This window comes from Hakea prostrata, chromosome 8 (assembly GCF_041222555.1).
Source record: "Hakea prostrata isolate BN-2017 chromosome 8, UWA_Hpros_2, whole genome shotgun sequence".
In the NCBI taxonomy this organism is placed as follows: Eukaryota; Viridiplantae; Streptophyta; class Magnoliopsida; order Proteales; family Proteaceae; genus Hakea; species Hakea prostrata.
Window position 1 is genome coordinate 6,059,294 of NC_142607.1, and position 26,594 is coordinate 6,085,887.

Below are 26,594 nucleotides of genomic sequence, written 5' to 3' on the forward strand. Positions count from 1 at the left end.
TCCCTTTCATCTTGCATGGTCTTCTTGTGTTTCTTGGGTTTTTTTTTTGCCATTGAAAATCAATGGTATGTTCTTATGACCTCAGTGTCTTAAGAGTAATGATTCCCTGACATTTGCCTTTTCCTCCTATCAGTTGGTATCCAACAAAGAGCTCGCGTTCAGCTTCCAATGCATCTACTTGGAAGTAAAGCCAGAGACTCACCCTTAGAGAAAGCTTCAGGATCAAGTTAACTACTTTCTCTTGTTGAACTACATGCGATTCTGTAGCAATGTTAGTGGTAAATGTCTTTTTCATACTTAGAGCCCATAATTGGTTTTTTTTTTGCTCTGAATGGATGTCTATTAAGGATTAGAAAATGTTTATGTAATAAGCCATGGTACTATTATGTCTGTACCTACATTTTATATATAAATATATGATGGACCTGTTTTAAAGGTTATCATCAAATTTACTCAAATATGCCTGCTAGAAATCAATGGTATTACTCGACTAGAAATTCCACCTCAAACAAATAAGTCAAATCAATGGTATTACTTTAAATAAAATTTTTTGCTGTATAGACAAAATTATCAAAAATACAACAAAACTAGAATAAGAAAATACCACGTGCACAAACCAATATGCACTACTTTTACTAACGAATGCTTAATCCACGTGCACAAGCCAAAAATCCACGTGCACAAACCAATATGCACGTGTGTCGTTACTAGCATGACAAAAAAAAGGATAAATTAAAATTCTTACCTAACAATTGACGAGTTGTTTACTCAAATTTGCTTCTCAAAAAATCTGTCTTCCCCTTTTTGCTAGAGCATTCTTGATTCAATTCTTTTTTGAAATTGTAACTTGTCTTTTCTCTTAACCTTTTACTAATGAGGTATTGATCTTTACCAACTGAGCCAACCCCCTTACTCTCACGCCTCAATTTCTTAGCACTGATTTCACTACTTTCAACATTCTCTAATAACCTCTTTTTTCTTTGGGTAGAATTTTCTAGTAACCTCTCTTGATCTTCTACTTCAGGCTGCCGCCAACTAATAGGTGTTGGTTTGCTTTTTCTTCTTTCTGCTTCTGATTGATTTTCTTGAACTGAAGCAATTCTTGTGGATGCCTTCTCCTTTATGTCCCTCATCCCTTCTCTAGATTCATGTTCCTTTCTTTTCTCTGTATTAAAATCTCTTGATTCATCGTCAGTACTCATTTCAATACTTTCACTATCATCTAAATCTTCCAGATGCATCTGTAGTTCTTCTTCGCTTTCTCTTCTGTTTGCCTTTGATTTATCTCGGATTCTGCATAACACCGAATATTTCATCTGAAATTAACAAATACATAAACATATTAGACTTTTCTCCAAATTTTCACATCTTTCAGTAAGCCAAGAAAGAAAAAAAAACATGACCAACCCGTTTAAGGAATTCTTTTCTTTCGTCAACTTTCAAACTCTTCAAGTGACTTTTTTCCTGCGGATTGAGTAATATCCGAGCACTAAGCCTATATTCGTGCATGATCCAATCGGTCTTCTTCGCTGTCTTTCCTTTTCCAATGTATAAGACCAAGTTCTTCCTTAAGCCAACCTTCTTCCCATCATGCTTGATAACTATATCACCGCTAGTAGATTTCCAATAACCATCTTGCGTAAGTCGATTTGGACGCTTTCCTACGTCATGTTTTGGTTTATTTTGTATAAAGAAATATGAGTCTTTTCCTTCCTGACCTCCCATACCATTTTCACGTACAACTATTAAAAATAAGAACTATTAAAACAATCGTTTACATCATTCATAAAGAAATAAGTTGCTACCAAAAAAATTCATAAAGTAAGAAAAAAAAAAAAAAGACATTCATAATAGAAAGAGATAAAATAAAAAACAGAATCTTCAAGGGCCGGTTGGTTACGGCCTGTTTGGTTACACGAATTTAGAGATTTAAAATCTCTAAATTCACAAAGAAAGTACAAACTTCATTCCAGACTCACATAACCAATCAGGCCCTTGAAATAGAAGAAGACAAAAGAGATTAAATTTCTGACTACTAATTGAAAAAAAATATACATACATATACAATAAAGAGCTGAATAAAAGCAATATAAGGAACATAGTACGTACCTTGTATAAACTGCTCTAAATTTAAATCGTAGATGGGGACTTGTTTGATAACATCAATGGCTTGAATAGCCTCGGCTGGTAGAGAAAGATCGAATACTTTGCTTTTCAGATAAATAAGTATTAATTCAGGCTCTGTTGGATTGAAACGAAAACCCATACAACTCAATTGAGGATGTATTCTCTTTAGGGTTCTATCTTGATTTTCTTTCATTGAAGAACTGAGTTGAAGTTCGTCTTCTTTCCTCTGCTTCACTGTTTTATCGTGCTGCTGCTTGTGCCGTACTGTAGTAATAGTGCCTGTGGTGCGCATACTTAGATGCTGGCCAAAGGAGGTCCGAGAATCCTCGTCATGCTCAAGTAGTGATTCTTCTTCGTCAAGTTCAAAGGTGTCTTCTTCTTCTTCTTCTTCTTCTTCTTCTTCTTCTTCTTCTTCTTCTTCTTCTTCTTCTTCTTCTTCTTCTTCTTCTTCTTCTTCTTCTTCTTCTTCGACTTTTTCGTAAGATTCTTCATCTTCTTCTTCACAGTCCTTTTCACGAGGTTCTTCGACTTCCTCTCTGCAACCACGATACACTATCTCTTCCGACATTTTTATTCGTATGAGAATAACTAAGATGATGGTATTCACAGATGATGTTATTCTCAGTGACGAACTAGAAAATAAACCAAAACCTACAGATCCGGTAATCTGAAAAGAGAAAAGAGCTGCAGCCTGCACTTTTATATAGATAGAAGTTATTTATAGATGCTGTATATCGCTTACCGTTTTTTATTCTCATTCGGATTCTTCTCTTCTTTGAACTCTTGCATAGACTCCATGTTGCAGTATAACTCGAGAGGTTTTCTTTAGGGTGTAGCGGATCATAAATTAATTTGAAGTCTATTTAATATAATATATTATGTGTGGGTCTCACACAGATTAATTCCATTAGTTGCCTTTAGTATATTCAAATTTTAAACGTGAAATGATCAAAGTACTCCCCGGATTATTTAATGCACTGTATTAATAAATGATTTAAAAAGAGATAATTGGTCATTATGGTTAAAAAAATATGGGTAATTTTCATCTGGACCCCCTGAGGTTTGGTCAATGTCATTTTTAGTCCAAAAAAACTGACACTTTGCATCTACCTCCCCTGTAATATAGAAAAAGTCAATTTAAGGACAAATTATTACTTTTATGACGAATTTGCCCTTATTAAATTATTATTATTATTATTATTATTATTATTATTATTATTATTTTATTTACATTTTAAGGGGTTAAAGTTTATTAATTTACAAAATCAGACCCTCCTTCATTACCCAATTCCCAAATCCTGGTCCTACCAATTCTAGATCCTTATTTTTCAAATCCTAGTTGAAGATTAGGAAATGAAAATTAGAATTTGGAAAATAAACTTAATTTCATCACATGAATGAAACATGGAAATGAAGTTGCTTGAATGAGTTGAATGGTTTTTCGTTTCTTTTTTTAACCTGTGTACTTGTCCAGAATGAGCTGAGCCTCATTACCGCCGTTGTAGTACTTGATGTGATCAAAAGCCCATGTAGGTACATAGTTCCGGTAAAATGGCACATTCACGGGCTTTCTGGGTGGAGCTGCCATTGCTCTAGTTGCCAGTAGCGAGAAGAAGCAGCAGCACTGACATAGAGCCCAGTGAAAAGAAGCCATGTTTCTGCACAAGAAGCAGGAGAAGCCAAAGTGATACATCATCTACACATAATATTATATATATTGTGCCAAACAAAGCGAGCTATGTTGGAGATGAGGAAATGAAATAGCGAAGGAAGACGGAACCAATGGCAGGTGAGTGAGTACCCAGTATAAGTGAGGTGGATTACCTGCCGCTACCTGCCTCCGAAAATGCTGCTGGATCAATAGATCAATTACGATCTTAATATTAGGTTTCACCCATTAATTTTTATTTTATAATCTTCAATTAGGATTTGAAAAATAAGAATTTAGAATTGATAGAACCAGGGATTTGGGAATGGGGTAACAAAGGAGGGTCTGATTTTGTAAATTAATAAAGTTTAACTTCTTAAAATGTAAAAATAAAAAAAAATTAAATTAAAAAAAGAAAGAATAAGGGCAAATTCGTCATAAAAGTGATATTTTGTCCTTATATTGACTTTTTTTATACTACAGGAGAGGCAGATGCAAAGTCTCAGGTTTTTTTGACTAAAAATGACATAGATCAAACCTGAGGGGGTCCAGATGAAAATTACCCATATCCAAAAGAAGAAGAAAAAAAATATAACAACACAATGTATCAAATAATTGAGGGGCCTTTTGGTCTTAATGTTTTAAATTTAAATATACTTAGGACCCACACTCAAAAAACTCAAAATTCAATAATTTTAAAATTGACAATTGTACCATACCTATAATATCAAATCCGCATGAAGATTGGTTTCCTATCTCAAGTTTCTCTTTGTTTTGGTAAATAACCAGTTAAAATATAGATTAGATTTAACTTAGGAATATGCAAAAGGAATGAATTTGGGTGCAAGGTTGTATCTTGATGTAGGTATAATAATATCAAACCCGGTTGAGTCGCGGTCGGGTCATCAACTCCGGTTGAACCACGGTCGGGTCATTAAACCTGGTTGGCATCAGCCATAACATGATGGAGACCAGTCTTGACTAGGTCTCAATAGTTGCGTGAGGATGAATGACTTAACCGTTATGGATATGAACGTGATTCTGAGGAATTCGGGATTCGTGATCGAGTCATAACAGGTAATTACTTCCTTCAATGGGAGTGAGGATCGTACCAAGTTAGGTAACTACTCTTAAAAAAAGTAAAAACCCTAAGATCGGACGGTCATAAAGGAAGACGGCGAAAGAATCTAACGAATTATGGATTGATTTTATAAAATAGAAATTTAAGGAATCTCTGTTTCTTAGAAATGAAAGATTATCCCAAATATAGTATGATTTCTAGCTAGATTGTGGATTGATTTTATGAAATACTTAATACGTAGATTTTGTTCTTGATCTGGCAAATATAGGATTTACCTAAAACAAGTACATTGGGACCAGATTTCTTATTAGTTCTTTTTTTGGTAAGAATTTCGTAACCTATGTGCTATATTAGTGAATGGTTTAAACAGATCTCAAAATGTCATTGTGGATTTCCTTGCTGCAGTTCGTTACCGTCTGAAATTTTCTTCAGTTTGGTGGGTTCTCCTCTACTTTTCATTGTTTTTTTTTTGGTCAAGAACTAAAAGCATGTCATTAAGTAAAAGAGTGTAAGCCAGGAGACCTGGACAATAAAGAGACATCAACCATAAATAAAGGTGGGACATTCCACCATGAACGAGAAAGGGAAAGACGACAAGCTCCCTTAGCAAGAAAATCTGCAAAACCATTACTAGACCTAGGAACAAAATTGAAGATAACTACATTAAAACTCATGACAATCCGCTGAATCTCAGAAATAAGACTAATACTAGACCAATCTAAGGAAGCACTAAATCCTTGAAGTCCCAAAACAACCGGGAGACAATCAGAGTTCACTTGGATGTGAGATATCCCAAGTGAAAGTGCCAAAGTTAAACCATCTCTCACAGCCAGAAGTTCCATCAATGAAGCTGAGGGGCCAAACCCATTGGTACATTGTGCAGCGACAAAAGATCCATTGGCGTCCCATAGAATGCAGCTCCTCCCTCCCTTTCTTGTGTTGCTCTCCCACGCACCATCCACAAAAACTTGAAAACAGCAAACATCTCCTAAGTGGTTTGCAACCGAAAGTGTTTGTTGATGATCCGGAACCCGAGAAGCATTTAAGAAATTTTGGATATCTGCAAATAAGAAAGAGAAGTGATTCATCGTGTAATGAATGGAAGCATCTATACCACGAAAAATAGCTGCATTCCTAGTATTCCAAATACACCAAATCAAAGCACTCCAGATTTGGTTTACTCGGTCCATATCTCCACAACCCTTAAATTTTGATTGAATAAAAACCATCCAATCATGAAAATGGTCACCTCTAAACTCATCCACATTAATGCGAAGAGGAGAAAGTTCCCAACAACGCTTTGCATGAGGACAAAATAATAGAGCATGACCCACATTTTCAACATTATGACCACATATCAAACATAATGGAGCCAGAGTAGCTTTTCTAGCAAATAAAGAACTACCAATTGCTATTGCCTCATGAGAAGTTCTCCAAAGAAAATGCTTGATCTTAGGGAGGGTGGGAATATGCCAAATTTGATTCCAAAAAATAGAATGGGTAGATGATGAAGCAGTATTACCATGAGCATTTGCCATAACCAAACATTGGTAATATGCAGATTTAACCGAAAACTTACCATTTCTATTTTTGTACCAAATCCAAGAATCATTAGTAATTATAGACAAGAGAGGGATGGTAAGAATGGCTTCTACCTCAATGGGGTTAAAGAGGGATTGGATAAGGGGGATGTCCCATTGTGTATCTTCCCATTTAATTAACTCCCCCACCCATGTTACTGCTCTGCTATTCAACCTTGTTTTTTTGAATAATGAGATTTCCAGCTGTTCAGACCAAAGAAAAATATTAGCGAAGGCCTTAAGAATTGATGAAAATTATGTATTTGTGTGAGTGTCTTTAGCTCTTAGTAGCGCATTATGTTCATCGACTCAAGCCAGTAGTTCTTGGTAGCGCATATGTTCACCGACTCAAGCCAGGAGAAAGCAAGGAAGGGTGGAAGCGTGGAGCTGCGCAGGCCAGTGGGGCGAAGTTTTTTTGAAGAATCTCCCCCTTTCCCAGTTCTTTAATTTCTCCTCTAGTCTTCTTTTTATATGTGAAATAGCAGCATTTAGCTTCTTCAGATGTTAAATCTTGGCTCTATCCATGCTAAGTTATACTGTTTTGACCAAATTGCCCTGACACCTCAAAATAGAGGCCTTAAAACACTGATGCCCCACTTTATGCTTAAAAAGCAAAGAGACCCCAAAATTGAATTTTTTTTTCATTGGATATATTGGTCAATTTATCACTGAAGTTAAATTACTGTTTATTTTTAAAAGGGATAATTACTATTGGCCCCCTGTACTTTGATTTTATTACTACTATATCCCTTGTACTTTTTAAAATTGCTAATCCAACCTTCAACTTTGTCTATAATTACTATTGCCCCCTATCGTTAAATTCCGTTAGTTAACTGATGATGTGGCATCTTTATATTTTCTCAAAAATCCCAAAATACCCTTATACTTATCTCTTTACTTATTTACCATTTTGTCAAGTTACAGTAGTACCCTTAATTAACTGTGGACAAAAAAAAACTATAATCCGTTTTATTCTCAAAAAAAGAAAAAAAAAGAAAAGAAAGAATGATTGAATAAAACTCAAATATAAACGGAAGAGGAAGGAAAATCGAATTCTAACTCAACTGAATATCACCTAAAAATTTTTCAAAATAAATGAAGTTTAGTGAAGGTGAGAAACTAAATTGGATTTGGATTTTATCCATTTCATTAATTCAAAATAAATGAAATTTAGGGTAAAATTGACATTTAATCTGGTTTTATAAATGGGATAGCATCGTCTTTTGATTTCTTAATTTTAATGAAGAACAAATTAGACATTACATATTCAAACTTAACGGCAACTTAACACCGTTATAAGGAAGGGGGCAACAGTAATTATCCCTTTTTAAAAATATACATATAATAAACAGTGTCGGAAAGATTTTCAATGATAAATTGGACAAATATATCCAATGAAAATTCAATTTTGGCGTTTATGTGCTTTTTAAATATAAAGTAGGGTGTCATTGTTTTAAAGCCTCCATTTTGGGGTGCCAATGCACTTTGCTCTACTGATTTTTATTATGATTTTTTTAAGTAAAGTCTTTGATTGTGATCTCGTGCGTTGGTCAAAGTTTCCAATTAGTGGTGTGATGAAGATCAACTAGTGACCTCGATTTATTTATTTTTTTTTTTTTTTTTTTTTGGGCGACTAGCTTACAAGATTACAAGTCTGTATAGGTTTTGCCTCTGGCATCATTTGGAATGATTTCCGAAGGCATCTTTGATGGATCAAGGACCTTATCTGGAGCAAGAAGATACCCTGCCAAATAATCAGCACCACAGTTTAATTCATGAACAAAATGAGTGAAGGTGCAATTAATAAAACGAAGCTACAAGGACTTGATGTCATCAAGAAGTTCGCCAACGAAGCAAGGCGACCGATGGGTTCTGAGAATCATCAGGACTGCTTCACGGGAGTCCAACCGAAGCTTACACACGATGGAGACCCAGCTAAATGGATTTCTATTGTTTCCTATGCTTTGCTTGTGAATGGTGTTGAAAAAGAATCCTTTATCCCCTCAGAGAGGTGTTTGGCAGGGAGACCCCTTATCCCTTTTCTTGTTTATCTTGTGTTCCCAGGTTTTGTCCTCTATTATTGTCACAACTTAGCAGGAAAGTCATGGATAAATCATAGATGGGGACTACTTTGACAACATTAATGGCTTTGACAATGTCAGTGAGTAGAAAAAGATCAAATACTTTAATTTTCAGATAAATAAGTAATAATTCAGACTTTGTTGGATTGAAACGAAAACCCCATAAGGCTCAACAGAGTAAATATTCTTTGTAAAGTACCGTCTTGGTTCTCCTTCGTTGAGGAACTGAGTTGAAGTTCCTCTTCTTTTCTCAAAAGCTGCAGGTTATGGTCCACCTCAATCATCCATGGGGACCCTGCTGCTTGTGCAGTGCGTTTAACATAGTGTCTGTGGTGCTCACCATTAGATGCACATCATGTGAATCTCACCATCATTGCATGGTAGTACTCGAAGTCCGAGAATCCTACTGATGCTCAAGTAGTGATTCTTCATGAGGGCCAACCTTGTCGTCCTCTTCTTCAACTTCCTCACTACTAAGTTCTTCTCCATCTTCTTCTGTTGTTGTCGTCATACCACCTTTCACGAGGTTCTTCGATATTTTCTTTGTCACCACAATGCATATCCAAACATTGGTATTGACATGAAAATGATTAAGATGGTATTCACAATGCGAAATAGAAATTTATTCTAGGAGTTTAGAAAGAGAGGATGTCAATCCGCCTGGGCACTTTTATATAAATAGAGGTTGTTTAAATGGTACCTATTGCTTCCCCTTCCTCATTATAACTTTGCTCTTGTTTAAACTCTCTTCTATTAGGACTCCAAGTTCCATTATAAATTCAACTAGTTAAAAAATTGCCAATCATGCGGTAGGTATAATATCAAATCTTACTTTTGTGGTATATCTGAGGTGATAGTGTTCGTGGTGCCCACTGTTGGATGTATGCACTTTTTTTTATAAATTTCATAATTCCCAACAGCTCAAAATACCATATATATTTTGCCAACTTAAGTGAAACAAAACCAGTTTTTCTTCAAATGAACAGAACCATGTTTTGAGCAGTTGTGATTGAATAGAATGAATCCCGTAGCGTGCATTCAACGATGAGAATCACAAACACCACTATGTCAGACACACCACACAAGTAAGATCTGTATGATATCACTAAGTGCAAGTTTTGCCCTAAGCCTGTCCTGAGCCCAAATAGGGCTTGGGCTCAAGTTTTTGGCCATGAGGGCAGGTTAGGGCCAGACTCTTTGGCCCGCTGGGCCTGTCTAGATCCGTCCTTAATTTTTGGCCCTGACCTTGTCCCTAATTTTGACCCTAATCCTTGCCCTAATTTAGTACTAATGCTTAATCAACCTAGGAACATGGACAATGATAGGGCCAAGTATATGGTCAATCAGGGCCAGGGCCAATCAGGACCAAGGACATGATCAATCAGGGTGGGAATGGACTTGGCTTGCCCCTGTAGGGTTTAGGGTTTGGTCTTGTAGGGCTTAAGGTCAAGGACAATATTCCATGGCCCTGAATCAAGACGGGAATGGGCTTAGATTATAATATATAGGGTTGGGCTTGGGATTGCAAAAGCTCGGCCCAGCCCGACCCTATTGCAGCCCTAATCACCATCAAGATTGGATACCTAGCTCAAATGTCTCTCTCTTTTGGTAATAACCTAGCTAACATTTAACTTATGATTTAACTTGATTATGCATAGGAATGAATTTCGTTGTGAATCAAGGTTGTATCTTGATTGGAATAAGTATTTAGTTCTTTTATATAAAAATTGAAACAAATTACATATACACTCCTTAATTTTGCAAATAATTATGTTTGCACATTATGAAATTTATAATATTATAAACATCCTCCTTATGAAATTTATAATATTATGTATCTTGATTTTTTTTAGGGTAAACTCTTTCGTTTGAACAAGTGTGCATTAGGTCAAAAAATTTAGATTACTAAAAATGAATTTTCCTCATCCTTGTGAGTGTCCCCTTTACTCCCTATGACTACAGTTTCGGTGTTTATTATTGACTTCGATTACTCAATACACTTGGTTTGGCATCCCATCAACCCCATCCTCCTTATATATCTGAAAGAGAAGCACAAGATGAAGAAGAAGAAGATGAAGCCTATCTTAGGGAAACGAAGGTAGATTTGATGGGAGTGTTATGGGTAAACCATTACATTTTGGTAATTTATAAAAAATCAAATCTTGAATGTAAAAATAAAATTTTATTTACAAATACACTCTGACCTTTTGATTCTCAACCGTTGGATCGTTTTTTGATTGCGTAGCACAATCAAGACCAGCTGCCACAAATAAAAATCCTTTAAGATTGAGCATCATCTCTATCATCTTCAACAACATTCTCATCCTCAAATCCATCACTTCCGGAGCTAGAATCCACATCGTCAGAACTTTCATCTTCAAGCTTATCATTTCCAGCCTTACTATCAACTTTTTTTCTTGCCTTTGTTTCCCTTTTCTTCAATTTCTTCTTCCTCAGTTTCCTCTTCTTCTTCTTAACCACTTTCGCTCTCAGTCTCTTTTGAAGAACTGTCATCTTTTGGATGTCAAAAAAAGTTGATAGATGGTCAATCCTTTCCTACTATATGTGGATGCTTCCCGCCCATTATATGTGAATGCTTCTCCTCATGCTTCTTGCCTTCTCGGTTTAGTATCGTTTCCTATCTAGAGTCAACGTCTCCTTCTCAAACTACGCCTCCCTTTAACCCTATTGGTCATTCACATATAATATGCAGGAAGCTCTCATATCCCCTCATCAAGGTTTATAAGTATCTCATGATCATACCATACGATACTAGCCGATACATATCCATATTTGACCCAACTGATACGATACATCTCGATACGTCTCTCCATTGAATTACATTAAAATACATTAGCCAGAGCGATACAATACTCGATATGTCTCTTAAAATCATCTGATCGATACGATACTCGATACCGATACTTAAACTATACCCCTCATGCTTCCCGCATTCTTGGGTGCCCACGAGCACAAGCCTATTAGCAAACCTACCAATGAATGGCCCCCACGACAATGTTGCATGTCCCCTCATGCTTTTTGCATTCTTGGGCGCTCACCAACCAAATACTGGCATACCACTACCACGGGTCACTTGGCATCAATACCCCACCGATAGGGTGATGATATGACGGGGTTCCTAACCAAACTCAACTAGACTTCCTAGTCATGATATTCAATGATCATGAAAAGTGCCAAGTGGCATCATATGATTGTGTTCCATACCACCTCCATTGATGTCCAAGACAGAATCATCCAAATGGTATTCTCAAATTCACAATCACAACCTACATTCAAATCACAATATGATTCCAATCACATTATCATGTCACAAATCATTCCAAATCCAAACAGTCACATATTTAACAATATATATATATATATATATATATACATGCATAACATCATTAATCAACTATATTTAGCATTTATGCGTGCATAACATTGTTAATCAACTATATTCTGAATTATATAGTCATGGTAATCATTCCTAAACCTTAAAACAAAAATGTATGATCATACACTCAAGTTCCATAACAAACAAGAATGTAACCATGGTTATGTGCAAGTGAACGTTCTCCCCTTGTTTATTGATTTGAAACCTTTGTAAGATAGGTCAAAGAATGAGTTCAAACTTGTCAAAGAATCCTAACATGATGATTCAAAGTTAGAAAAAACTCTAGAGGTTTAAAGTTGAAAAGAGAACAATTAACCCATTCGGCAATGGGTGGGTTGCCTAAGGAAACTAGGGCAATCAACTCAGCCACCAATCTACCAACACCACGCTTGGTCACTTGGGGCTACCAAGGCAGGCGATCAATGCTTTGTGCACGGACAATATATTTAGATCGACAGGAAACTTCTTGTTTGGGTTCCAAACAACTTCGAAATTAGCTAGAAAAATATAAAATCATGGTAGGACATTATCTATCATGGTTTAAGGATCAATCAGAGCAAACAGAATGAAAACCTAACAAATCCTATATTATATAAGTTTTCACTAAAATCATCAAGCAAGATTCACAGAACAACTATAGTGAACGGGGATTCACTCTAGAGTAAAGAGGATAGAAGATAGAGGTCTGAAATCATAATAGATCATGGTCTAACATAGTTTGAAGATCAAACCAACAAAAAAGTATTCAAACCTAATGGATCTTTTCCGAAATCTTACCGTGAAGTTCACGAAAGAGCTAGAATGAATGGAGATTCACTCTAGAACAAAGAGGATAGTAGAGATAAGTCAAAATAGCAACTAGAGACATTCTTTTAGTTATATACAGTAGGTAGAAACAACAAAAAGAAAAGAACTAGAACGAAGAAGATGTATACTAACATTTTAGAAAAAGAAATGACAAATGGAAATCTTGACGGATACTTCCACACTTTCCTTCACCTTGGAGAGGGTTCTCTTGAGAGTCTTTGAAGTTCTCTAATGGCTTTAGCACATAATGACATGTTTTAGAACGAAAAATAATTAAATAGGACTTAAAAAACATCAATTTTCCAAAATACCATTTTTGCCCAAATTTGGGTTGGTCGCCCCAGGATAGGCAACCAGAGCCTGGTACTTTTGTTCCAAGAGTGGTATTGATGCCTATAGAAGTTTTCAACAATTCCGTGGAGGTCGAACAACTCCTCCAATGAGCAAATCAGTCCTCAATCTCACAGAACAGGCTTTGATGTAGATCTTGAAGCTATTAGAACAACTCAAGAGTGTGCACCTTTTAGTCTTCTCGATGTAGGTATTTATAGGTTTTTAGAAGTAGTTACCTGTGGTATACTGTGATTTGATCGTCCGATTACATTTGGTCAGTGCTTGGTCCATCGATTAAACCGGTTTGGACCGATAGTTGGGTATTTTTCCCATAACAAAACTGATACAAGTAAGCCAATTCATCGGACCAACCACCACTAAGAAGACAAACAAAATCATCCCATAACCTCAATGGCCGCTATCTAAATTAGTCACATATATGGTGCTCCTTGAGTCCTTGGGTAGCGTCTGCGCTACAGATAATTCAAACCCTATCGTGTAAGACAAGAAAGATTTTTCTGTCTCTCTTTCTATATAAATCTTATCATCTTACCTCAGAAACGGAAAATTTATGAACTGCTCAATCAATAAATTAGCCATTTATTATTTGATTTCCGTTCAAACTACCTTTTTAAGAACTGAAAATTAAAGATCAAAAAAATATTAAACGTAATCTGGACTATCAGATTCATAACAACGTGTGATTTCTGATGGCTATCTTCTGAAAACGTATCTACTGCAGTAAGTGACCCTTTGGGTTATTTATAAGCTTTATCGTCATTCAATCTCTCATTCTCATCGTTTCCTTCAGAAGAAAAATTTCATACCAAACGCGTCCCCTCTCTGGCTCTCTCTCTCCCTCCCACCTATGGCCGGAGCAGAAGCTTTTCTGCTGCAGGTGTTTGTGGCGGTGGTGGTATGTCTTCTCCAACAGCTGGTGAAGGTGGAATGCAGAATCGAAAAGAGCGAATGTGATTACTTCCAAGGGAGTTGGGTTTATGATGATGCTTCTTATCCCTTGTACGATGCCAGCAAATGCGCTTTCATCGAGAAGGAATTCGATTGCCAAAAGAATGGCCGACCTGACGAACTCTATCTAAATTACAAATGGAAACCCAATGGCTGTGAATTACCCAGGTATCACTTTATCTTTTCTCTGTTTAGATTTGTCAGCTTCATCAAAAAAAAAAAAAAAAAAATTAGATTTGTCAGCCATAAATTTGCAGACCTGGGTCTTTACATTGCTTCTGCGATACATTTGGCAAATTATTTCCAGTTTGAGATATATTGGGTAAATCACACCTCAGGTGTCCATTTCGTATGAAAAAACAATTCTGGGTCAGCCAAAATTTCAAAAAGAAAGATAGACATTTTTGGATACTCAAACTTGGAAAGTAGCATCTGGGGTGTTCTTTGAAATCTATTCTGATATTATAAATTGTAAGATCGATCCTTCCTGCCTCTTATTTATTTTTATTAATTTCATCTTCATTCAATCTTTGAAATGTACATTTGTTGTGTCCTCTTTAAGTTTGTCCTATAAGATATAAATTTTAGCTCTAAATCTAGAACCCATGATAACCGGTATTCCTGGTAAGTTGATAACACCTTATGTCATTCTTGAAGTTACGTTGTTGTCTAGAAAACAAATAGGAGTGCAGTGTAAGCAGCATTATGTATTTTCATTTCTTCTAGAGGAGGAAGAGGAGAAAAAGAGGCATCTAAATTTTCTACCCTAATGAGTAGAGGTCTACACTATTTTTAGACCTTTTTACCACACATTAGAAGGAGGACCGACATCTCGCATTTTTTGACAAGAGAAATTAGATATGTTCCCAGTAAATTTTATTTTTAAAATGTGGTGAAAAAATGTAACGAACGAGACAGAAAACAATTGTAGGTTGAGACAATGGTCGTGGTAATAGTGGACGGCTGTGAGGATTAAAGTTGAATGTTGTTATAATTTTTATTAAGATTAAATTAGAAATACATTTCAAACCTTTATTTTCAAAGATTAAACTTCCACCAAATTTTTTTTTAAAAAAAATTAAAAATCTAAAATAGTATTTCCAGAAAATGAGACAGCTAAAGGCGTGAGCCTTACACTATTTCCCATTCTTTCTTTCACTTTCATTTTGGTAGGTTGAGTCAAGAGTCGATATTTGGTAATGAATATCTGTTAGTTATCTACATGACTAATTATTTTCTTGTTGCAACTAATTTAAATCATAGATGTGACTTCCTTATGAGCTTTTCACTCATTTGTATGCAACCAGTTTGGTTGGTCACAAGTCAGAAGTCACATTAGTTATGGGCCAAAGATACGTAATTATCAAAAGAAAAAAAAAAGTTTTGTTTTCTAGTCACACCTTATGCGAACATAAGGGTGGCAAAATGATCACCAAACTTCTTTTAATCATGTGTTAAATTGAACACCAAAAAGTTATAAAAATAGATAGAAGTAAAATGAATAGATATAAAATTTTTATATAGTTCATGCACTATATGCTATGTTCACTGTATAGGAAGAAGATTACAATGAAGATCTCTCAACAATAGTCAGAATAACATTGCAAAAACTTTTAACAAAAATTTCTAGGCAAAACTCTTAAATCTCACAATGACCTAATAGATAAACATAAATATATATTTGTAGACTTTAACTAGGCAGACTAGACGCCCCTATCAAGTTAGGTCATACCGTACACTTAGAATCAAAATGACAAGATGTCTTGATGGCTGTGAACATTCATCATCCAAAATATCACAAAATTTAGAATCTAGGTGATTCAATCACACTTATGTGAAGCTCCCTTTTAGAACAGTAGCAGCTTAAGCATGCAAAATGTTTAGGCATTACATTTTGGCAAGTGAAATTATAGAAATCAAGTTTTACAAGGCTACATGAGAAAGAACTGCTCTTGTCCTTAGCAAGCAAGACAGTTTAGCAACTTTCTGAATCTTGGCTTCTTGATCTTTGTAATCAAGATGTCATGTGTAATCCCTACTCTACATCTCAATAATATTCTGATTTACCCAAAAAAATAAAAAAACTGCGCACAATAACTAAAACAGGAGAGAGAAATGCTGATGTGAAGATCTATATTTAATTATATATATGAAAAGGGTATGAAAGATTCTGTAGAATGTAGTGAACAATCTCTTCTCACTTGAAAAGGAAATTGAGGTTAGGGTCTTTTCGGTATCAAGTCTCATTCTTTAGTATACCTACTTTAAAAGAAATAAGTACAAGAATTCATTATTGGTCAAGAATGAAAAATGGTTTGGTGAATTTGTTAAAAATAAAGTATGAAATAAAAAATAAGTTTGATATGTCAAAATAAAAAATTGTTAGAAAATTATAGTGAGCAAGTGAGAAAAGAAAAAAAAAAAAATATATATGTTTTTTTATAAAAGAATGTGTATTGACTATTTTACTCTCATCTTACTTATAATATTTTAAGTAAACCTTTGCATAAATGAAGATAATGAAATTCTCATCATAATCTATAATAGACAAAAAAATCTATTGTGGATTTTAGAGGCTTTTTTATTTTGAATAAAAACAAAACTGATAATAGAAGGAAAAAATTCGTAGAATTGATATTACATAACTTCCACTAGCTATGGATAATCAAAACCATATGCGAGAAAAGCATGGGCCTTTGCCTAAAAAAGATTCAAATTCTTGACTTTATATCATGAGTCATTGGTCTTTTGCCAACTGAGTAACCCCTAGAGATTACCTTTGCTGACTTCAAAATATAGCTTATATCAATTAGCTTGTCAAGTACTGGACTTGTTTGTCTCTACTGGGTGCACCATTTTTACTAGTCTGATCTTGGGAATCTTGATCCTTGGGGGTGTGGTCTAAACCCTTGTTCCCTTTGCTTTTCATGCATTGGCATTCTTAGGCTTGGGCTCTTCATATCCAAAGTCATCAACTCTTTCCCGTCTTCATACAATCCTTTCCCAAAGACATGGATTTGAGCCCTCATCAACTCGATTGGTTTGACCAGTTTGAGCTGCCGATTGGGGACCGAACAAAGGTTTTCTTGAGGAATAGTGGAGGTGCACACAATTGGGAGTCGACCAACAATGAGATTACTTTAGAGGCCAACAATTAACCAAACAGTAAGAGATGGATTACTTTCGTCTTCGTCAAGGCCCCAATATCAAACTCAGAAAATGACCTATTACCAACCGTCCTTGCATAAACAAGATTGCTGTTGTTGTTTTGCACTTTTGCTTCCGTCGTAATCTTGGCTGGTAGCAAGTCTGCATTAAATTGAGATACCGTTATGCTATCAAATGATTCAATTAACAGCCATCGTAATCTTGTCTGGTAGCAAGTCTGCATTAAATTGCGATACTGCTATGCTATCAAATGATTCAATTAACAGCTCATCGACCCATACCTATAACTTCCTTTTCCCGTCGTCTTTCACACCCTATCTGGCTTAGGTTTAAATTGGTTTGAAGATGTTTAAGTGATTAGTGCATGAATCTCTATCGTTTTCTGTTTTATTTTATTTTTATAAGATTGAAACAAATATTAATAAATTTAGAAGTTGAGTTGAACTAGGGAAGCAAGTTCCATATATATTTTGGCCATGAAAGTAGACCTGTAAATGGATTGGATTTGGCTCAGATACATCAGTATTTGAATCCGAATCTGATTAGCAAATTCGCTATCCGATCAATCAACCAAAAATTTAGAGGAGGCATCCGAATTCGAATCTAGAACTTTATTGGATATCCGATAATATTCTGATCCGATAAACTATCCGATCATTGATTGCTGATTGCCATTTTTTAATATTTTTTATTTTCGATTTTCAATTTTCGATTACCGATTACCGATTTTCGAATCCGATTATTAACCCCTTTTCTAGAGAAAAATATGTAATACTTTACTCTAATTGGATAATTTCGGATTATCCGATTACTTATTACCGGTTTTCGAATTCGATTATCATTCTTTTTCAGAGAAAAAAAATGTTGAATACTTTATTCTATCTGGACACATTTTTATCCGGATATTATCCGATCCGATAAGCAATTATCCGAATCCGAATCCGATTGCTTAGCGGACTGATACGAGTATTTTCCGGTAAGAAACATTCCAAATACGGATAGTACCCTTAAACAAATACGAATTTGAATTTGGAGGCGGATTTCGGCTACCATTTACAGGTCTACTGGAGAGTAGGTCAAGGCCAATGATGGGCCTGTGATTAACATTTGTCCTGTCTATTCCTCCCGTTCCCATCTCTGATTGTAACTTCCTGATTCGGCTCTGATCTCAAATAGGCACAAAATCAATTTGAAAAGAAATTGAGAAAAGAATAACTGCCAAAATAATACTTTGATTTAAGCTTCATGGCATTTACATTTGCATTTTCCCAATAATTCAAACAATTGATTTTTCACATCAGATTTTTCACGAGCTAGAGTTAGGAAGTGAACCAATTAGGTATCAGGACTGGACCAATCAAGGACAGCGACATGAGTAACCTATCCCCAGCTTGGTCTAATCAAGGATGATTGGAGAGATTGACATTAGGGACTCTTCTTTACCTTCTATCATAAGGGTACTTTAGGTATTACATGTACTTAAATATTATGTTGTTTCTTTATTGTATTTTCCTTTATATAGTACTTGTAATTATTCATTAATTAATACAATTAGAACTATAACATGGTATCAGTTTTCTCTCTCGGGCAAATGCCCTAATTTCATTTTCAAGACTTCTGTTCTTGAGCGACTTCGATTATGGTCATGGCGACTTCGTCTTCACCATTTGCTGCTGTGATTGCTCTCAAGTTTGGTTCCACCCTTCCTATTAAGTTTGATTCTACCAATTTTCTCTTGTGGCGAGCACAATTTTCTCCTGTGGCCCGGCCCAAAATCAACTATTAACATTAAAGATGAGATTAGGGTTCTCTAGATCTAATAGAACTGTTGAAAACTAATTTATCTCTTTCTTCAGTCATTAAAAAGGATATAATAATGATCAACATGACATGACATGCAGGTTCGACGGCGTGGATTTCTTAAGAAGAAACAGAGGGAAGAAAATCATGTTTGTTGGGGACTCCTTAAGCCTGAACCAGTGGCAGTCGCTGACATGCATGCTTCATACGTCAGTCCCAAACGCCAAATACACCAACGTGAGAAAGGAAAGCCTCTCCATTTTCTCTTTCACGGTTAGCTTCTCCTCAATTTTCACCATCAACATATTCCCATTTCTAACTATGCTTCAGGAATTGCTTTAAGGTAAGGATTTATACCACTTGAGTAATCATAAGCATAATCATAAACGTGTTGCATTATTGCAGGGATTCAACATCTCATTGATGCTCTTCCGATATGCTTTTCTAGTTGACATAGAAATTGAGAAGATTGGGCGGGTTCTCAACCTCGACTCCATTAAGGGAAGCAAAATATGGCAGGATGCTGACACTATTATTTTCAATTCCTGGCATTGGTGGCTCCACACCGGAAGAAAACAACCGTATGTCTAGTCAAGTTGGAATTTTTGTTTTCTCTTGCATGGGTATCTTCTGCTTAGCTCCTTCTGATAACCATGCGAGAATATCAGAGATTCGCTAAGTTTTTGCCTTTCTCTCCTGTCGATCTGTGTTGCAGGTGGGACTATATTCGAGAAGGAAGAAAGTATTACAAAGACATGGATCGATTGGTTGCGTACCAAAAGGGTCTGTCAACTTGGGCCAAATGGGTAGACTCCAACGTTGACCCCAAAACCACCAAAGTCTTCTTCCAAGGGGTTTCTCCTGATCACATGAAGTATACCCTTCATTGCAACTTTACATGATCAAGAAGAATTATTAATGAAGATTTTGTTTTTCTTTCTCTCTTGTTCTAAATCTACTTGACTAACACTTTGTAAATTATCAACCAGTGGGAGCAATTGGAATGAGCCCCAAGCAAAGAATTGCCAGGGACAGAAACGACCAGTTCCTGGATCAAGGTATCCAGGAGGTCCACATCCTGCAGAGATGGTGGTGAGAAATGTTTTGAGTAAGATGGTGAAACCAGTTTATTTACTGGACGTTACAATGCTCTCACAACTGAGGAAAGATGGACACCCCTCAATATATGGCACTGGTGGGCACCTGGCCTCGGACTGTAGTCACTGGTGCCTTGCTGGTGTTCCTGATACTTGGAACCAAATCTTATATGCAGCTCTCAGCCAGCATTGAATTACAAATTGGAGCTTAGAAGATGAATCTTTTTTCTCTTTCAATGAATTCTCTTGTTCCAAATTGAAAGATAGAGCATGCATATGGTAACCATTGGCATTATCCAATTGTGAAATTATGAATAAAATTGGCATTTCTAGAAACAAGGGATCACTTCACTTGGATTATTGTGGATCTTGCTTTGAAATTGGACACGTGTTGAGAATCCAACCATGCAAGCTGCAAAATTTCCTCTTCATGTGGGTAAAATCCAAATCCTAACGAGAACTTAAATAGTTGATATAATGAAAATAACTGTCCCGTTAAAGGGAGACATGTGATACTGTTCAGAATGAATACAAGAATTTAACGTGATTCGATCTTCAATGTGAAGTCTACGTCCACGGTGAAATTCCCAATCAACCTGTGTTCGAGGAGAGCTTTTATTATCTTTAAATAAAGATAGTAGTGTACATGATGTGGTATTTTACAATGAGTAGAGTTCTACAAATAAAGGAACTTTACAATGAGTGGGACTATTAGTCTTTATGTTACACTGAAAGACTAATATCCGATAACACTCCCCCTCAAGTTGGATCGAAGATAACATCTGAGGTCAACTTGGACAATAGTTTTTGGAATGTTCCCTTGGATAAAGCTTTTGTGAAAATATCTGCAAGTTGCTCTTCACTTCTTATGAATGGAGTTTCAATAGTTCCATCTTGGACTTTCTCACGAATAAAATGACAATCAATCTCAATGTGTTTGGTTCTTTCATGAAATACTGGGTTGGAAGCAATGTAAGTAGCTGCTTGATTATCACGAGAAGAGCTTCATAGGTTGACTAAAACTATCAAATCCTAATTCTTGAAGAAGAGATCGATCCATACGAATTCACTAGTTGCGGATGCCATTGCTCTATACTCGGCTTCAGCCTTTGGAACGTGCAACCACACTTTGTTTTTTACTTTTCCAAGTGATTAGATTTCCTCCAACAAATACGCAGAAGCCAGTAGTTGATTTATGATCAATAGGATTACCCGCCCAATCAGCATCAGAGAATCCTTCAATAATAGTGTTCCCATTTTTCTTCATCCATATACCTCGTCCTGGAGATGACTTTAAGTAACATAGAATCCGGTCTACCAACTCCATATGTCCTTTGGTAGGAGCATGTATGAATTGGCTCACATAACTCACTGAATATGCAATATCAGGTCTAGTAATAGTAAGATAAATTAGCCGTCCTATTAATCGTTGGAAACAACCAATATCTTGCAGAGGAGTAGAATCATTGACCACTTTGCTATTATAGTCCATGGGAGAGTTAGCTGGTTTCACACCCATTTTTCCAGTTTCTTTTAGAAGATCAAGAGTATACTTCCTTTGACAAATGAACAATCCCTTACTAGAGCTTGCAACTTCAATACCAAGAAAATATCAAAGTTTTCCCAGATCCTTGATATCAAAAGTTTTATCCAAATATTGCTTGAGAGTAGTAATTTCCTGATGATTATCTCCAGTGATAACTATGTCATCGACGTAGACTAAGACGACAACTGTACCGCCAGTAGTTTTCTTGACAAACATTGAAGAGTCTGATCCACTTCTTTTGAATCCAAAAACTATAAGGGTTGTACTTAACTTCTCATACCACGCTCGTGGTGATTGCTTAAGACCGTATATTGCGTTTTTCAATCTACAGGCAATACCATCTTGATTTTTTAATGGATGACCTGGAGGAACTTCCATGTATACTTCTTCTAGCAAATCTCCTTGTAAGAATGCATTCTTAACATCCATTTGAAAGAGAGGCCATTCACAATTGACGGCTATTGACATTAACACTCTTACAGTGTTCATCATCACTACTGGTGCAAAAGTTTCTTTATAGTCAACCCCATAGGTTTGGGTATATCCTTTGGCAACAAGCCTAGCCTTGTATCTTTCAATTGTACCATCACTGTTGTATTTGGTTTTATAGACCCATCGACAACCAACTGGGTGTACACCATTTGGAAGTGGAACAATATCCCAAGTATGATTCTTATCAAGGGCCTTTAGTTCGTCTTCCATAGCCTTCATCCATACTGATGAATTCTTGGCTTCAAGGTAATTAATTGGTTCCTTATGATCATCAATGGCAGTTAAAAATGTAAGAAATTGAGGAGAAATACGATCATGACAAATATGAGATTGAATGGGATATTCTTACCGCATGATATGTTGAAAAGTCATGCAATCGATGGAAGGTTTAGAGACTCGAGTTGACCTTCGAACTTGTATAGATGATGTTTGCTCATTCTCAGGTGGAACCAATATTTGTGGTTCTTCTTGTGTATCAAGATTTTGTTGCTCAATGTTGATTGATGACCTAGCTGGCATACTTGGTAATGGGGTAGCAGCAAATTCCTGCACAACAAGTTCATTATAATTATCCATATTCTCCCCCTGAATTTGACTCCTGCCAGGATAAAACATGTGAGTTTCATTAAAGGAAACATCACGAGAAATAAAAACTTTCTTGGTGGAAGGATTATAACATTTATAACCCTTTTGTAATGTCGAGTACCCAAAAAATACACACTTCCGAGAGCGAGGATCAAGTTTGGTACCATGCTGCGAGTGAACATAAGCAACACAACCAAAGACTCTAAGATGAGTCATTGTAATTGGACGATTATAGAGAACTTCCAGTGGAATCTTGAATTGTAACACACTACTTGGAAGACGATTAATCAAATAATAACTTGTAAGAACAGCATCAGACCAATAAATTTTAGGAAGATTTCCATGAAAAAGTAAAGAACAGGTCACCTCCAGCAAATGCCTATTCTTACGTTCAGCAACTCCATTTTGTTGAGGTGTGCCAACACAGGATGTTTGATGCAAGATTCCCATATTTCTAAGATAGGACTGGAAATGAGTATTTGTATACTCTGTGCCATTATTTGTCTGCTAGATTTTAATACAATCGTCTGAAATTGAGTGTGAACCATTTTGCAAAAATCTTGAAATATCTGCAGAACTTCATTCTTGGATCGCAATAAATATAACCACGTGGCTCGTGATTTATCATCAATAAAACTAATGAATAATTTAAAACCATCTCTAGAATCCACGGAGAGTGCCAAACATCGAATGCACAATCTCAAAAAACGTACCGGAAACATGAGTACTGTTCGGAAAAGGCAACCTATGTTGTTTAGCAAAATGACAAGCATCACAACAACTGGAATCAAAAGAGAAAGATGAATTCAAAAAATTTAGAATCCTATCAGAAAGATGGCCCATACGCCAATACCAAAGTTGGGATTTCTCAGGTTTTCTCAAAGAAACCAAAGCATTGTTTGGAGAGTCCAACACATAGAGACCATCTTGCAGGCGACCTTCACCAATCGTCATTCCGGTTCTGCTGTCCTCAAATATTACTTTGTCCTTGGAAAATATCACATGACAATTCAAACTTTTAGTGATCTTGCTAACTGATAGTAAATTCATAGACAAAGATGGCACAAACAATGCATCTGCTTCAGTTGAAAATAAATTCAATTTCCCATGTCCTTGAATAGGAACAGTGGTGCCATTAGCAACCGTAATAGGAGGGAAGGAGTCCACTTTATCAGGACTCAAATCAGATAAATAATATGAAGAACGACACATATTGTCAGTTGCACCAGAATCCACTATAAAATAATTCGAGATAAAGTGGAAAGGGCAAGAGGAGTACCAGTGGTGTGAGCAACATTGCTTGATTCAGCTACCGAGCGAACAGAACTATTTGACTGAAGGAATTGTTGTAGTTGAGATGCAATCTGTTCAAGAGAACCTTGAAAATCTGAAGAGCCTGCTTGCGCAACGATTTTTGGATATGATGTTTTAGTGGTGGTCTGATCTTTAGAAGGACGCAAGTGAGGGTGCAACTGCCAGCATTGTTCTTTAGAATGACCATCATGATTACAATGATCACAATGATAAGTAGGTCGAGTTCCACGACCTTTCCCATCGACGACCATAAGAGACTTGATTTCGAGCGGAATTAGGAAAAATGTTTGTTTTTGCAACATGGGCAGTAGTCTCACTTTGATCAGTCCCTGTTTTAGATTCAGAATGCATAACACGTCTTCTAGTCTCTTCTCTCTGAATAGTGGCACAAACAGTAGTGAATGTGGGAATTTCTGAATTCATAAGTATCTGTCTTTTTAAGTCTTCATATTCAGGTCGAATAGTGGCTAACAGTTGAAAGACACGATCATGCTCATCTTTCTTCATATATTCATCAATAGTTTGGGCTGGGGGACGATACTGACGAAGTTCGTCCCATTTCTTTTTAAGGTTTCCAAGATGGTCAGAAAAAGACTGAGAAGATCATTGCTCAACATGAGCAATCTCTTGTTGCAGGTCATAGATTCTAGAGGAATTATTAGCTTGTCCATACATAAGATGTAAGGCATCCCACAGAGATTTAGCCGTTTCAGAGTAAGCAAAAATCTTATATATCTGAGGTTCCATGGAATTAAAAAGCCAAGTCATAACTTGGTTATCATTGGCAAGTCATTCACCATATTTGGGGTCAGCAATATCAGGAGCTTTGGTCTGTCCATTAACATGACCAATTTTAGAACGCCCACCTAAGGCAACGGTTATTGCACGAGACCAAGTCAAAAAATTTCTCTCATTGAGTAAGGTGGAGGTAAGACGACCAGGAGATTCGTATGAAACCTTTGGATCAGTCATGATGAATACTTCTACTCGTGCAACAACCAATCAACAACCAAGCAAATGGTTAAAAGAGATGTTTTGCCTTTCCTTTCTCCCTTTTTTTTATTTATTTGGAGAAACAAAATCAGAATGGCAAAGGGTTTACACATTAAACCCAAAGCAGAAAGGCAAAAAATAAATAAAAAAAGGTTTACAGGGGTACCCAAAATCCTCCACCAATTTGGCTAATGAACCCAAAAGTTTCCACGTGAAACCCAAAAAGTGCTTTTGCTTTTTTTTTTTTTTTTTTTTGTAACCAAAACAAAGAAACAAGGAAAAAGCTTAGTACTTAGCTGGATTTTAGGTACAATACGTGCAAGAACGACTCCGTGCAAGAACGTCTCCGGATTTTTAATTCCTTGCAGGTAGCTGAAGGGGAACAGAAAAACGACACCCCAAAACTGAATCTTGGGGAGAAAGATGGCCAGCGACGATCCCTAGATCCAGAAACGAAGTCAAAATCAAAGATTAAAAATCCGTGCAAGAACGATTCTGGTGGTTCTTGGACTCGCAGATGCCCAATGCTTCAATAACGAGCGCACACCGAACAAATCTAGGTGAGCTCTGATACCATGTTCAGAATGAATACAAGAATTTAACGTGGTTCGATCTTCAATGTGAAGTCTACGTCCACGGTGAAATCCCCAATCAACTGTGTTCTGGGGAGAGCTTTTATTATCTTTAAATAGAGATAGTAGTGTACATGATGTGGTATTTTACAATGAGTAGAGTTCTACAAGTAAATGAACTTTACAATGAGTGGGACTATTAGTCTTTATGTTACACTGAAAGACTAATATCCGATAACTGATACCCAATAAGTAAGGTGGTTCGCAGCAATGCTCCAAACATGCATTACATGCATCTACAATCATTCTGGTTTCGAGAGATTCATACAACTGCCAGTTGGATCATCTTTAATTAAGCTTCGGGCTATGCATGCATTGGCATTTTGGTTTTAGACCTCCTCTTTCTACTGAGTGAAGAAGAGCAACATCACATAGAAAGAAGTTGTATTCATCCTTAATCTCATTCCAAATGAAGCCTAGACTCAACGTGCCTTTGGCATGGAGCAGTGGCTTGTTGTGGAAACCGACAGTGAAGAAGTCAGTGTCGAAGGAAGAGATGGAGACTGTGCTCTAATCGACAAGAACCCCCCCCCATTGTCTCAGCTAGAGAAACAAAGGTATTTTACTATTTTCTCTTTTTAAATTTTGGGCATTTAACATTGGGAATTAACTAGTTTCAACCTTTAACTTGTGACTCATATATAATTTTAGCCAAGTAAGTGATTCAACAGGTAAAGAGAAGTTTTTTTTTTTTTTTTTTTTTTGCCAACCCCAGTTTATAAACCGGTGTTCGACCCGTGTCGCACACCTGGCTGTGGTGGGTGTGTCTCCCAGCGGGGATTTTTTGCATCCACAAGGATTCTATACCGAAACCTTGCTTAAGCGGACCAAGCTGCTTACCACTTGGACCAACCCCGTTGGTAGAGAAGCTCTTTTTTAATAAAAGGAAAATATTTTGAGAGACCAAAAAATCTCAAAAAAAAAAAGGAAAATGCGTTAACCAA

The 26,594-nt window shown here is 36.4% G+C and overlaps 1 protein-coding gene across 1 annotated transcript; it reads left to right on the forward strand.

The window, feature by feature from the left end:
* Positions 1-13,807: 13,807 nt before the first annotated feature.
* On the forward strand, positions 13,808-20,418 carry LOC149006503 (protein trichome birefringence-like 43). Its single transcript, XM_089165311.1, has 5 exons — positions 13,808-14,191; positions 19,093-19,264; positions 19,397-19,572; positions 19,707-19,865; positions 19,981-20,418. Exons 1-5 carry the CDS (start codon positions 13,923-13,925, stop codon positions 20,279-20,281), a joined length of 1,077 nt encoding a protein of 358 aa, XP_089021437.1. The 5' UTR covers positions 13,808-13,922; the 3' UTR covers positions 20,282-20,418.
* The last annotated feature ends 6,176 nt before the right edge of the window (positions 20,419-26,594 follow it).

Coding starts and splice junctions, on each gene's coding strand:
- LOC149006503 (XM_089165311.1), top strand. CDS start 13,923: ATGGCCGGAGCAGAAGCTTTTCTGCTGCAGGTGTTTGTGGCGGTGGTG. Junction 19,265..19,396: donor TCTCCATTTTCTCTTTCACG/GTTAGCTTCTCC, acceptor GCATTATTGCAG/GGATTCAACATCTCATTGAT. Junction 19,573..19,706: donor CACACCGGAAGAAAACAACC/GTATGTCTAGTC, acceptor TCTGTGTTGCAG/GTGGGACTATATTCGAGAAG.